Here is a 15,715-nt window from a genome sequence, read left to right as displayed (position 1 = left end):
ATGGTTGGGAGAAGTTGCTCCTGGGTGGTTGGGAGAAGTTGCTCCTGGGTGGTTGGGAGAAGTTGCTCCTGGGTGGTTGGGAGAAGTTGCTCCTGAGTGGTTGGGAGAAGTTGCTCTTAGAGGATGCTTAGATACCATTCTTTATTCATGGTAGTGTTCTTAGGCAAAGTTTTGAGCCCTCTCCCTTGGATGAAAAGCGAGCCCCCACATGAATGGTTTTTAGGATGCTTTACTGTTGGCATGACGCAGAACTCATGGTAGCGCCCACCCTTTCTTCTCTGGACAATCATTCTTCCAAATGTCCCAAACAGTTTGAAGGGGGCTTCATCAGAGAAAATAACTTTACCCCAGTCCTCTGCAGTCCAGTCCCGGTACTTCCTGCAGAAGACTGTCCTCAATGTTTTTCCTGGAGAGAAGTGGCTTCTTTGCTGCCCTCCTTAACATCAGGCCAGCCTCCATAAGCCTTCACCTCACTGTGCGTGCAGATGCACTGACACCTGCCTGCTGCCATTCCTGGGCACGCTCTGCACTGGTGTAGAACCGATCCCGTAGCTTAATCCTCTTTAGGAGACGGTCCTGGCACTTGCTGGACTTTCTTGGGCTCCCTGAAGCTTTCTTCACAGCAATCAAACCTCTCTTCTTGAAGTTATTGATGATCCGATAAATGGTTAAAGGGGTTTTCCCAGCAGGGACATTTATGACATCTCCACATTATATGTCATAAATGTCAGATAGATGCGGGTCCCACACCTGGGACCCGCACCTATCTCTAGAACGGGGACCCCTAAACTCCGTTCTACCGCTCTGTGTTGCGTCTGAATGAGGTGAATTCTGACCATAAAAAAGGTTATATGGTCTTGAGTTACAAAAACAGCGTATCCCGCTGAGCTACGCTGTTTCTATAAGTCCCGTACAACTGAATGGTAGTTACGGAAACTGCCTAGCTTGCATGCTACGCTGCTTACGTAACTGCCATTCACTACTATGGGAGTTACGGAAACAGCGTAGCTCAGCGAACTACGCTGTTTTCTTCTTCAAGGTCGAAAATCACACGCATTAGCCGCATCACAGATCGGAAGAACGGGGTTTAGGTTGTCCCGTTCTAGATATAGGCGTGGGTCCCAGTCGCCCCAGAGATCTGCTCTTAGGTGCAGAATTACTTCATAGGATGCATTGAAGCCCTATGCTATCTAGGCACTGTACTGCATAAACAGCGCTGAGCACCAGGAAAATTGGCAGTGTTCATTGGAGCATAGTGACCTCATGCCAGCTTGGTAATGTGGCACCTTGTAATGATTTGGGTAAGCTGGGGAGCTGTATTATAGTCTGAAGCTTTGGTAGTCTATAGAAAAAAAAGCCCCCACACATTTTTCTCTCAATATTACAAACTGACAGTGTTCCCAAAGGGGCTGCGAGCAGCTGTCCTAATTTGTATGTGAGGCAGACAGCCCGTGTCTGAGAACATCCTCTGCACGTTTCCGTCTGCGCCTGCCCTCACCACCGCTATAATCATGGCGTGTCCTCCCGTCCTGATTACATCATCCACTGCTTCTCAGCATTTCATTTTCTTCTATATATAAAATATATCTGTCTCATATCAATCTCATATCTGAATGTCTCATGTCTATCTATCTAGCTATCTCTCATATCTATCATCTATTTATCTCATATCTACCTCTCATATCTGTCTCTATCTATCTAATATCTGTGTCTCTGTCTCATAGCTATCAGTTTTTCTCACTCTCTCTCATAGCCATCTCATATAGATCATCTCATATCTGTCTCATATAGATCATCTCATGTCTCATATAGATCATCTCATATCTGTCTCATATAGATCATCTTATATCTGTCTCATATAGATCATCTTATATCTGTATCTCATATCTGTCTCATATAGATCATCTCATATCTGTCTCATATAGATCATCTTATATCTGTCTCATATAGATCATCTTATATCTGTATCTCATATCTGTCTCATATAGATCATCTCATATCTTTCTGCCTATATATATTTCAATTCTATCTGTCTGTCATCTGTTTTTCTCATACCTATTTGTCTGTTTATCTATCTTATATCTTTCTTATATCTAATCTCCATCTCTCTGTCATATAAGCAAAATCTGTAACAGGCCCCCACCTACCATGTGCTATTTATAATACTGGTGTCTTCTTATGCGGCCCCCTCAGGCTCCCGGGAGAGACTGCTACCTCTGCACCCCCTATAGCTACACCCCTGCCTCATATTTATCTATGAATCCACCGAATATGGATCTCCCTCATCTCCATGATATACACGTGCATGGCAGACAGCAGCCCACAGGTCATTCATCTGTCGCAGTGTTACTGATACATAATGGGTTAAGCCCTCTTTCCTGTATGTCCTGCTATTTGACTGCAGCACGGCTCAGCCAGGATTAGCGGAGACAGTCACGCGTGTATTGTGACCGGCAGGCGGCGGGTGTCCTCGGCCATGTAACTGATTCACTGACAGTTCAGCACGTGTTCCCTGCAGTGTTAACGCTTTAGGCGCAGCCCTCACATGTACAAATCCACAGCTTCATGTGCGCAGGGAAATCTGAAGGGCAGATGAAGACTTGTCTGTAGAAGCGCAGCATATAGGTGGCACACAGGGTAGCGCTACTGTGCTGGGGCAGGAATGTCGCCGCATATAGATCACACACATAAATGTACAAACTGCAGTAATAAAGAAAAAAACTCCTGTCACGCATCAGCTCGTCCTCTGCCATGTGCGAGCTGGCACATAATCTGTGCCACAAAATCAGACCATGGCTCCATTGCTAATCTCTGGGTAACCAGAGCAGGCAGGATGCCAGTATGGGCGTTATAGCTCAGCTGCCTGGACCACTGCACACATCCATGTGACATGGGGCAATGTAGGATTTTACCCAAATCCGCATGTGCAGGAACTCGAATAAGGACAGTTCTACTTGACCTTCCCATTCCAAACATTATACCAATCCAGGCGTGTCTGTTTATTGGGGAATCAGGGTCGGTAGAAGTTGGCGCTTTTGACTTCCAACTTTACATACTATATCACATCACATATGCTTGCCTTGTTATTGGCGGTAACGATGCAATAATACTATAATTACACCATAGCTAGAAGTACGGTTGGCTCGGTCATAGGAAGTGTGTGAATGTACTGTAAATTAGTCATTGTATTCCCTCTTAATCAGCATTATACAACCAACATGGCCTCCGGTGCAGCTCCTACATGGGGGGGTTTTACCTATTTATACGGCAGCGGTGTATAGAAGTTTTCCTCACTCCTCACAGCTAACATATTTCAGATTGCATCACAAACTTATCTGCCGCCATATGGGAGCGTAAGATGTATTCGTGTATAAATAGGGAGATTTGCCATTGAGGACGCTCGAAAAGCCTGGGTAACAACTAGGGTTTCCACCAAAAAATACTGGCCAGGTTCAGGGTGCATTAACACGTGGCGGTTTGTGAAAGACATTAAAGGGTAACTAAATGTCTCGACAAACTTCTGACATGTCAGAAGTTTTGATTGGTGGGGGTCCGAGCAAGGAGACCCCCACCAATCGCTAAAAGGAAGCCGCAGAAGTGATCGTGTGAGCGCTCAGCCGCTTCGTTTCTGTTCGGCTTTTTCTGGAAATCAATGTATCCGAGTACAGGCTCAATAGAAGGTCTATGATCCCATACTCCGATACATCGGCTTTCCGGAAAAAGCCGACCAGAAACGAAGCGGCTGAGCCCTCACACGAGAAGTTCTGCCTCTTCGTTTTAGCGATTGGTGGGTTCTCAGTGCTCGGACCTCCACCAATCAAAACTTCTGAGATGTCACTATGACGTTAGATGTTTGTCGAACATTTACTTACCCTTTAACTCCTCCATTTTGTCTTCTATTCTATACTTCCATTTTAACTTCAAGATAAAATTGATGATCGCCAAATCGGCTCATGTAAATACACCCCAACATGGGTTAAAAGAGGGTGTGGTTTTGGGCTGTGGCTTAACACAGAATGTGATTTGCCACTTAGGTGTAGGGGTCTCAGACAGACAATGACCCCCCTGTAACTTAGTCGGTATCGTCCATGCTCTGGACCCTCAGCGCTATCTAGGCAGGAATGCTGTGTGCACATGTCCGACTGCAGATTGTGAGTTTCTCTGTCTCGCTGCATTGTCCGCTGCGATCTCCTGCCGTCGCCAACCTAGTCCCAATGCTGCTGACAATTCTGGGACTGGGCCGCCTGGCAAAGGAGAAGTATCCAATCCAAATAGTAAGTAATCTAACTGCAAATGCACTGTCTTACTATACAAAATTACCGGCACATACTATTGTCAGTAAAAAAAACAAAATCATTTTACTGGATACTCGTGTAAAATACTGGCTGGGACGGTGGTTTACTGGACTGGTAGCAACCCTAGTAACAACCGCTGTTGGAACTCTTAACGTTGGACATAATGGTAGTCACCCAGCTTTCTCAGAAACGGACCATATAAAAAGGTAGTCATGGTGACGGGTGTCTAATTGTGCCCCCTACTGGACACAGGGAAGAGAATTAATCTGAAGCGAAGTCAAGATTGCTTTACGGCTTTAAAGGTCAATATCCACACTTGACGAAGGATGCACCTCCGCATCACACCATCCGGTAGGCAAGGAACCAGGGTTGGGCGGGAGACTGGGGTGTCGCATGGTTTTGACATGCTTTAAGGGGTTTTCCATAATAATTATTTATCACCTATCCACAGGAGAAGTGATAAATATGTGATAGTGGGGGTCCGACCACTAGGACCCCCACCGATCACGAGAACTGGCTTACCTTGCCGCTCCTGGGAGCCCCATAGGAATGAAGCGGTACTGCGCATGCTCGACCACTGCTTCATTCCTTTCCACGGGGCCGCAGAGTCGTTCTTCTTGCATATGAAGCTGCCTCTAAGTACTAATATTAGATGCCAGGATAGACTCGTTTATAGAGCAGGTGGGCAGAGGCTTGTGATATAATTCACCACTGTTTGCCCACCCACTCCACACTACATGCCAAATACAATGTAAAACAGAAGGGGACTGAAGTTCTCCGCTAACAGTCCAACATTGTCAACAATAAGTTATGTACATGCCATTAAAATAAAGAATGGTGCGAGTCTGAAAAATGTTTGGACCAGCTTTAAAAATATTCTTGGGTGACAGTGAATCACGCGATGATCTCAGCATACATGTGCAGCAATGAACAGCAGATTTGACACAGTAAGAATGTCTTGGCACATGGAAACCTCATCTACCTGTACATGTGTATCCAGTGAAAGATACGAGATATTGGAATATATCACTATTCCTGTTGTGACCATGTTGTGTGTTTTTGCTTCCTACGTAGTGCATTGTTCCCTATGGAAAAGAAGAAAATGGAGCTCCAGTAATATTCTTTATGCTAAGTAGACAGCAGCAGTTTCTCCCGGTCAGGAATCCGCTACATGTTAAATTTAGCAATAATTAGTGTAAGACGTCTTCTTCAGAATCTTTGCTGCCTGGGATAACATCAATCACACATCCTGTAGAATAATGTAGGTCAGTAGACTGCAGGTCTGCACATTCAGCTGGAACATCAGTAGTTTCTTTATGTTTGGTACAATGGAAATTTCAGGAATCATGGACTTCACATCAGCGGCTTTCTCACGATGTCTCCCTCTTTCTACTAGATTTATAGGCAGTAAGAGGATGATGATAAAAGACATGCGGAATATCCTCTTCTTTATAAAAGGGAGCAATGATAAGGCTGGGTTCACGCGACCATGTTACGTCCGTAATGGATGGAACGTATTTCGGCCGCAAGTCCCGGACCGAACACAGTGCAGGGAGCCGGGCTCCTAGCATCATACTTATGTACGATGCTAGGAGTCCCTGCCTCGTTGCGGGACAACTGTCCCATACTGTAATCATGTTTTCAGTACGGGACAGTAGTTCCACGGAGAGGCAGGGACTCCTAGCGTTGTACATAACTATGATGCTCGGAGCCCGGCTCCCTGCACTGTGTTCGGTCCGGGACTTGCAGCCGAAATACGTTCCGTCCATTACGGACGTAATGTGCTCGTGTGAATCCAGCCTAACTTCAACGTACACGTACTCAACCTTTGCTAGGCAATAGCCTGTGGCATTTATCTGGGATCCCCAAATGTAATTTACCAAAGTGACTGGAACCCTGTGAGATACAGAGATCTAAATAAAATATAGGGGATAGGAAAGACACAAATGCACCAAAAGTCGTAATTTGAACAAAAAAAAAAAATGCAACTTTAGATGCGTTTACACCACTCACGTAAGAAAAAAAATTTGCCACTAGGTAAAGGAGCTGAGGCCGCGCCAACAGCAGCGGGTGTCCGCTCCAACCTCGGCCATTTGAACACACCACCTATCTATATATATATAAATCATCTGTTGGCGGCTCCCATTCATTTATAGGGGATTTATCCATTCAAATCCAATTTTTAGCAGCCCAAAACACACAGCCTGGTGAATGAATAGGTCATGATAAAATCTGGATCTAACATTACAAATGCATCCGTGTTCAATCCATTCTCCATTGACTTTAATGAGAATACCGCACTTTTGTACCTATTGCTCAATCCTTTCAGATCGGTTTCAAAAGAAAAGTAAAAATAATTTTCCGTTTCCAACCGTTCACGGCCAAAAAAATTTGATCCCTGTACAATAATAACACGGCAATTCGCTATTGTATAACCTGAGCCATGTGGAAGGCAATGACCTCACGGTACTTAATAGGATAAGGCGTCAATCAATATAGAAATGAATTGTTCTAGAACTGGTGATTTGTCAGATGTGTATCATAGGTTTGAAAGGGCAGCAGCGGTGACGGCGTGGATAATGAATGGTTAAACTCTAGCCTCCAGAGAAATCCTGTCTATTATTTAACAGCAGTGTTTTCATTCACAGACACATGTGAGTCAAAGGGAGCGAAAAAAAACATTCCCAGGGCAGCAGAGAAGGGAGAGTGACTAGGAGGAGTCACATGGCTGCTGCATGTGACACGCTGAGACACGGCCCCGTCACACAGCACAGCCTGCTGCAAAGACATGTGCAAGGGGAGGCGGCACGAGGAGGGAACGGTGACGGCTCAAAGTCACTTTGCGGGAAGCAGATCATCGTCACGTTGGGAGGGGCAAGAGACCAGAGCGATCATTTAAAGACTAATACACAGGGGGGTGGGAAATAAAAAGAACGGGGAGGCGGCATGGAAAAGGATGTGGGTTTTGAAGTAGCTAAATCCCAATAAAAAAGGCACATAAGGGTAAATACCGATTAGCAGCAAGACGTCTTACAACAAGCACATTGATAGAAAAGTATTAAACGGCACATGAGGCGAATGTTAAGCTGCTGGAAAATTAAAACGGTGTTCACAATGTGCAGTGGGATAGAGGTCAATGGCAGATGTACAGAGATGGGCACTCCAGCTGGCATAGACATAGGATAACGGGCAGCTGAACAATCATAAGTCAGTAGTAATGAGCGACGAGGGAAGTTGCCCCGACCAAAAAACCGTAAGGGGCCACGCAGTCCTATCATGGGGTTAAAGCTGGGAAAATGGCCTCATGACCTGTGGGGTTGGGATGTCTAAGGGGGAGGAAGGCAAGGCATTGTATAGGGGTCACCTGTATCGGTGTGACGTGGGGGTAGTATGGCAGGAAAACAGAAAGATGCGGTTGGTGGGGTAGGTAGGAGGCGGGGAGCTGTAAGAAGATAAAAGAGGAGGTAGGAGAGGTGAGGTTAATAGTAGACCACAAAAGACAGACCACAGTCCCGTTTTTTCTAATGTACAGTTGTTGTTTTGTTAATGTTCTTACAGGGTGGTAACAGAGTTTTTAAATGTGGGGGGTTGTTAAGCCTCAGATGGCGGCATCGCACTCAGAATTGCTGGCGGTACAGTGCGGCCACAGCGAGGATTCCGCTAGATACACTGCCAGTTACCTCTCTGGTGGAGGGTAAGCTGTGCGGCAGACACTTGGTACAGGTTTTGGCTCAGGCAGCCATGAAAGGTGGGGAGCACGGTCCTGGCTCCTGGAGTGCAGTGCCACGATAGGGTTAGGAACCCCTTTGCTGTGTATTTGTATGTTCAATAAAATGTTTGCCAAGAATTTGTGCAATGCGGTTGTTATTCTGAAGGTTAATCTTTGGGGGGAGTCTATAGGGTTTATCAGGTGCACTCCTTAGAAGTCCTAATTCATTCACGGACAAACAAGGTAGAAGTTCTCTCAATAGAGAAGGGGGAATAAGTGAATGGCAGTCATCTCTGGTGCCACCTATCACCGCGGCAAGCAAAAGTAGTGAACCCGGAAAATCCATCCTAGTGGATTCAATTTTACCCCCCTCCCACCGTCAGAAGTCGGGGAGCACCTGGCAGCCCCCACAGATGCCAGATCCCATTATCTAATGTCTATGGGCAGCTTCGGACTGTGTTCACGTTTATATTTTTAATGTAGTTTTCATTTTTGTGTTTTTTTTTTTAAAAAGTGGGAACGGATCCCAGAGGGGAAGTGGATAAGGCTTTCCATTATCCTTTCTCTGCCAGTGCTCTACACACTGGGAATCTTTTGGTGGCGTTATAGGTATGTGGATACTTTGCATTGCGACTATATTAAAAGATAAATAAATTTTTGGGGATAAGGTATTAAAGTCTAGACTTACCGTTGCAGATTTCCACAGTGCACATTTACTTTGAATGGAGAGAAGAGCGGTGTGTGTCTTCCAAGACCTTGTAACAGCCCATCTCCTCTCCCAGATCACATAATACAGGCCACCTGTATCGTAAACTTTTGGAACCATATTACTCCAATGCATCTAAAATAAAAAATTAAAACTAGCGATGTTTACAAATATCATACCGTTTTGTATCTATAGTTCCTATGCAGACCGATGTGTCTCCATAGAAACCAAACACAAACAAAAATTTGGAAGCTTCAGTGACAGAACTGTCCATATAGGGGCAAATATCGCTGGAGCTTCCCGACGCAGCAAAGACTGCCCTGCCTGCCCGGCAACCCTATCCCCATGACTGCAAGAACTTTACAGCCAGAAAATCTGTCTGCTTTAAAGTTTTTGCAGTCGCGGGGGATATAGGGCCACCATGTGGGTGGTATCTGGAGTCTCCGACCAGAGCGCATCTGATGGGTCGGCTGGGGACTCTGACATTGTAACGCTACGGACATTACTGTCTATATATGGACAGTGACGTCAGGTGCTTTCCCGTGAACAAAGCTTCAAGTTAAGCTATGCCAGGGGGTTCAAGCGCAGTATACCACTGTGTGCCTATACAGCGGGATACATTGCAGCCTTTCGTTGTATTTATACGTAAGGGATGCTTCACGACCTATGCCACGGAAGGAAAAAACGTAAAATTTGAAAAGAGCCTAACAGAAAATTGCCCAGAACATCACAATGTCTCTACCGACTTGCCTTTTTTCCCATAGTAATCATAATGCCATCTCCTCCACAGGTAAGCAACGCACACACCCAGCCATCAACACGATGTAAAAGAAAACGTGATTTATCAAAACCAGGCCACCTTCTTCTACTGCTTCATGGTCCAGTTTTGGCGGTTATGTACCCATCGTAGGCGCTATCAGTAGTGGAAAGGGTAAACATGCCAGCACACATTACGTATGTCTATGAGAACGCCCAAACCTCATCTCATGCAGTGGGGGGAATAAAATATAATCTTTGGCAGAGATAACTGGCAATCATGCACAATTCCACAGAAGCAAAAAGAAATAAAAAAATCAGAAGACGACAACGGTGGAAGCTACAAATACATCATTATCGCTTAGGATCCTTTTACACAATTATTGGCCGTAAAAACGAGCGCCGACTAACGAGACAGCTGAGCTATGACAGTAATGCATGTGGACGAGCGATCACTCGTCCCCGTGCTCGCTCGTTCACACAGGGCAATGATCGGGAATAGGCTTTTATATGAACTCTCGTTTGCCCTATAATTGGCCTGTGTAAAAAAGGGCCTTTACCAACCATTTATGACTTGAAGAAATATCCATATACAACCCTTATCAAAAAAAGGCTTTCTGAAGCAGACAAGTTTAGAACAACTGGATAAGGTTTCCAGCAATCCTGGAGGTCAATAATCGTGGAGAAAGTCTTTGTAAACAAAAATGTAAATAGTAAAAAAACAGTACAAGTGTTTATTTGTTGTTTGATGATGCCAAAGCTGATGACATTTTTATCAGATTATAGAAGAGTCTGAAACAGCTAAATGAATTCCAACTCGAAATTACGGGGGCAATTAAACTGGCATTTTGTGGCACTGCCTTACTGGACTTTGGGTGGAGTAAATAAACAATAATAGTGCAAAGGGCAGATCTATAAACATAAGTTTAGACTTTGTTATTGGGAAGTTCAGAAAAATAACAGGTTCAAACACTGCAGGAAAGAGTCACCTTTAGTTCACTCTTTAGTCGACTGCGCTATTGATCCCATCAAAAAACGGAACCCTTACGGAACGGTGACAAACGGAAGCAATTAGCAATGTATCCGTCACCATTGAGATCAATGGTGATGCAAACGGAAGCTATGGTTTTCATTTGCCTTTCCGTTGAGGGGTTCCCCGATGGAAAGCTCCAAGGAAACCCCTCAACGGAAACACAAGTGAACAGGCCCTTAGGCCTTATTCACACAAACATATTTCAAGTCCGTGGGCTGTCCATTTAAATAACAGACAGCACACTGACCAATGCAATTCAATGGGGTTATTCATACATCCGTGTTTTTTCACGAAGCGTGTATCCATTGCGTGAAATTTCATCGCATGTCCTATTCTGGTCCGTTTTTTGCCCATCGAAGTCCATGGGTGCGTGACGAAACACTGACAGCACATGGACGACATATGTGAGCTGTTAGTTTTTCACGCATCAGTTGCTAAAGAAAAAAGGGGATAAAAAAAAAAGTAAAACCGGGAAGTGCTTAGAGAGGAGAAACGTGGAAGCCACACTAACGCAACACAGACAGTCGTACGCATGAAAAACACCACATTTTTTGCGGACTCAAATTGGACACGTTTGTGTGAATAAGTCCTAAAAGCAATGCCCTATTATTCACTAAGAGCACAAAAGGCACAATGATAAAACTTTACTGGTATTTCTGTCTTATACTTTGAATAAACATCATGTGGATACGTTTTTGCATCACTTGTGTTGGTCATCAATAATATGGTTCTTCCCATCAGTTGATCAATTCCTGTGCCACCAAGTTTTCCTTCTCGAGGATCCCTTATACCGGATTAATCCATTCATTGCAGATAAATCTGACATACACAATAGATAATTGCCTGATCCTTCCTTACCCTCGGAAGATAAGCAGGGCCCAAGTCACATGGCAGCCTCTTATTGTCAATTTCCTATAGCGATAAACATGCATGCTCAGCCGATCCAAGCCTGCATGTTTATGGAGGAGGCTAGGGAGATTACTCCTCCTACTGCATAATAAACTCCCTCAAATCAGACCCATAAACCATTCACAAAGACTAGAGTCAACTTAAAGGGGTTCTCCAATTTGGACAATCCCTTTGTTAGAAGGGTCTCTTGACAATAAGCTGATCACAAAGAATCCCCCTGTAAGGTCCCCAAGCGATTAGCTGTAATCTGTCGGGAAACCTGGCAGTAAGTGTTCAATTTCCCTGCAGCACCACCACAGGGGAAATGAGGCATTACACAGTGGCCATTCACATCAAAGGATTGTCTGTGTAATGCAGGACAGGACAGATCCTGTAACCGCTCTATCTGAAGCGTTGTCTCCCTATTTTCTGCATATTGAATACAACTGTGGAATAAATCTGAGATGTGAACCCTACACAGGACGGCATCATCATATACGGGGACATGCGACATTATTGGCAGTCAGTTGGTGGTCCCGTTATATACCTTTTGAAGTAGGGTCATTGCCTTCTAAGCTGAGCCACCATGAATACATTAAGATATTTCACCATACCAAAGTAGCAACATTTATTTATGACACAATCATAACTTCCCCTTAAAAAAAAATAAAAGTAAACAGCTGTGGTTATTGTGGGACTACATTTGCAGTGTTGTTTGAATAGTACACCACTCACGTAGTTTATGGTATGAGGCCAACAAGGAACCTGCTGCCATACAAGTCCCAGTCACTGTTATGAGTGTAAATATACATACTGTAATTGTAAAATGTTGGCAGGTAACGTCGGACCTATTACTGTATGTTACCGTTTGCTTGCCAGCAGGTTTCCTTCCCCTCCCTGTTACTTCGTGTCTCAGGATATTTCCACACCTTCTAGCACATACACGCTCACGTGTCCACATACACTGAAAATGTGAGGTCAGGTCAAGGTGCAGCAACCGATGGTACATTTCCAATAGGTCTGATCTGTAGCACAATCCATCAGCCGGCTGTATTTGCTTCACTCTCTGTGCATCATAGGGTAGTAAACAAATATCTGCTCCAACTGCGTTCTAGAATTTCACTTATTTCCTAATCTAGAGCCTGGGTGCTGCAGTGTGGGGTATGAAGGAACGCTCTCATCTCATCTGATCACGATTTTCATACGCAGTTTCTTTCTGTTGCATTTTGGAGTAAAACTGCAGCACAAACGCAATAGATAGAACATACTGATTTTAAAACAGATCAACCTATTGTATATTAGAAAGTAAGAGAAATATATGTGCTCGGCTACTTATTCAATAGTAAGGGTCCATTCACACGTTGCAATTGAGGTGCGGTTAGAACTGCCCCCAAAAAAACTTCTAAAAACCACATTTGTTTTTACCTCGATTTGATGTGTTTTTCAATGAAGTTGCACCAAAACACTTTTTTTGGGTGCGGTTTTTGGATGCAGTTCTAATCGCACCTCAATCGCAACGTGTGAATGAACACTTAGCGGAGTTGTCTTGGATAGCCACTTTCTATATACCCTTGCAGAGGTAATAAGGGGGCACATCCATGCTTAAAACAGCAGCCTCATTGATTTCCATGGCCCCCCATATAATCTTATACTTCATTGCGTCAAATCATCAAGTGCCAAGCAGAGACCTTACATGATAATCCTGGGCCCCAATCTGTAATAGGGGCCCCAACCTACCATGTGGTATTAAGGCCTTGTTCACACGGCGTGTATTTGATGTGTTTGTGCCATGTTTTACGTGCCGAAAAACGCATGCTTTAAGCCTCCCATTGACATCAATGTTAAAACGCATTGTAGCGCATACGACACGTTTTTGTTATGTTCGCATGTTTAAAAAACGCGTAGTGTAAAAAAAAAGCGTCAGGTCAATTCTTGGCGCGTAAAATGCCCTGAAAACGCGCCTAATTCCCATAGTCAATGGGAGTCCTAATTATGCGCCCAAAAAAAAAAGCATCTAAAACGCGTCAAGAAGAGCCTGTACTTTAAAAAGTGCTTTACACATCGTTTTTTTAGCGCCGTGTGAGCAAGGCCTTATAATGCTGGCGTATTGTTAAGAGGCAGAGGGACTTATGGGACCCCTTAGGCACCAGGATCCGGGTGTGACTTATACCTCACGACCCCCTATAGTTACGCAATAATAACAACTGATCGCTGAGGGTCTCTCATGATTTAATGTAATCCAGGTGGCAAAAGTGGTAACCAGTGTGTACAAGAGAACCAACGTCCATGGCCCAGTACTGCAGGGCAACATTGCAAACAAACCACAAGACAACAGCGGGGTCCACTAAGTGTACCCCCTCTAATTCAGCCCACTCTCCCTGTTTTGTACAATTCTAAGATATTATATGGAGTGATAATTATTTCACATTGGCAACTTACCACCTGGAAGAATTTGGGGTTTTTCCTGATTCCTTTCAGGTTATAATGGTCTGACACACTTTACTTTTTCAACAGGAATAGCAAAATATACTGCAAAGCAATAAATCAGTCAGTTAATTAAATAATCAACCAATTATTAAAATACAACCAATACTGGGCTAAGGCTGGGTTCACATTGTGCGATTTTGAAATGCTGGAAAGAAAACCGCATATGAAAAACGCATGCGTTTATTAAACACTCGTGCATTTTTACAAAGCATTTCAGTTGTAATCTGGTTTTCAATTTACTAGTCGTAGGGTCACAGCTAAAACAGTTTGTAAAACGCATGGGTAATTAAAAATCACTTACTTTTTAGATGCCTTTTTCTTCCCAGCACTTCTAAAACGAAACAAAAAAATGCACAATGTGAACGCAGCCTTTTTGTTTTCCTGGCCATACACATTAGGGCGTATTCACAGGTGCTGTTTTTTTGTGTTTTTTTGCCTCAGTTATGCCACAATATTGTAAAAAAAAAATTACAAAAATGCAGTGGTTTTAGAGAATCCGTGTTGTTTTTGCTAAACTGCTGCCATTCACATATAGTGTCAGACCAGACGAAAAAACCCACCTTTTCCTATTATGGATCCATCAGCTTTGATTATTAATTTTTTTCGTAGGTTTCTGTTCAAGGAAAAAAAAAACATGACAAACCACAGAAAAACATTCCGTTTAACACACGATTTTGCCGCGATTTTCATGTAGCAGGAAGCAGCACGGCTCCCGGTATATTTACAGCTATACGCTCCACGAAACTTTAAAAACATGTCCGACAAATATTCCAGAGTGAGAAATTTCCATCTACTGGACCTTCTTGGTAACATAAATGTACTAAATATCGCTAAGACAGCTCAGATGAGGTAAAATATGATTATGTCTGAGGCCAACTGCACAGAAGGCAAAACCAAATGTATTTTATAATCAGCAAAAAAATTCAGGTTTTTAACAACGTTTCATATGCAGCAGTAAGGCCATGATCACACGTTCAGGATTAAGGTCCAGATTCCGCACCTAAATCCTGCCAGAAACTGCTAACATATCGCTCGTAATACCCCATTCACACGCTCCGGAACATATCCATGTGGAATAATGAACGCACGGATGATTTTAAACTCTGCTGCATGCCCATTATTGCCGCGGACTCCGAGCTGAAAAGCCGTGGGTTAGCTTCTTGAACTACAATGGAGCTAATCTGTGTGCGGATCTGCTGGCTAATCTGCAGCAGAAATCCACCGTGTGAACATACCCTAAGGCTTCATACACACGGCTGTATCTCAGAGTGGTAGTAGGGCGCCCAAAGAAGTGCATAGAGACTTTGCCATACCTCAGTATGCCCAAAAAAATCATGTCATGTTCCGTCGGATGCCATATTGCAGGGCTATTCTAACCTTGTAGGGGAGACTACCTTTCACATACACCACCATATGAAGCACCATATGGCAGCACACGTACTACGGAGCTTCAGGGGACTCCATGTACCGCTGTACAGTTTCCTGCCTTTTCAGACTATTCCTCAGTAAACAACATTGGGTTACAATCTATCCATCCATCTACATAAATGGCCATAAGTACGTTGACACCAATTTTAACACGTGGGTTTGGCCATTTCAGCTGCACCCAGCAGGTGTATAAAATCAAGTATACAGCCATGCAATCTCCATAAACAAACATTAGAATAGAATGGGACGGACCGAAGAGCTCAGAGGCAGATGGCACGGACATAGGATGCCACCTTTTCAACAAGTCAGTCAAGTTTCTGCCCTGCAAGTCTTCCACCTGGCCAAGACATTCCTGTTTCACAATAACTGCACTATAAACAGCAGGCCACACATGGACACGTGAACAGGACGTC

The 15,715-nt window shown here is 44.0% G+C and overlaps 1 protein-coding gene across 5 annotated transcripts in view; it reads right to left on the bottom strand.

Moving 5' to 3' along the window:
* Positions 1 to 15,715, bottom strand: part of NR1D1 (nuclear receptor subfamily 1 group D member 1) — a 58,700-nt gene that overhangs the window by 19,851 nt on the left and 23,134 nt on the right. For 3 of the 5 annotated variants that reach the window (XM_075846373.1, XM_075846372.1, XM_075846376.1), the window contains 2 exons: positions 13,827 to 13,916; positions 8,693 to 8,845 (listed from right to left, as the gene is read on the bottom strand). In XM_075846373.1, coding sequence (XP_075702488.1) covers positions 8,693 to 8,717 — 25 coding nt within the window. In that variant the 5' untranslated portion in view covers positions 8,718 to 8,845; positions 13,827 to 13,916. Of the gene's footprint in view, positions 1 to 8,692; positions 8,846 to 13,826; positions 13,917 to 14,434; positions 14,488 to 15,715 lie in introns of all 5 variants that reach the window. The other 2 variants (XM_075846374.1, XM_075846375.1) reach the window with 2 other exon arrangements.

This window comes from Rhinoderma darwinii, chromosome 13 (assembly GCF_050947455.1).
Source record: "Rhinoderma darwinii isolate aRhiDar2 chromosome 13, aRhiDar2.hap1, whole genome shotgun sequence".
Classification (NCBI taxonomy): domain Eukaryota; kingdom Metazoa; phylum Chordata; class Amphibia; order Anura; family Rhinodermatidae; genus Rhinoderma; species Rhinoderma darwinii.
Note: the sequence above shows the minus strand (reverse complement) of the source record. Positions and strands in the feature narration are given on the sequence as shown.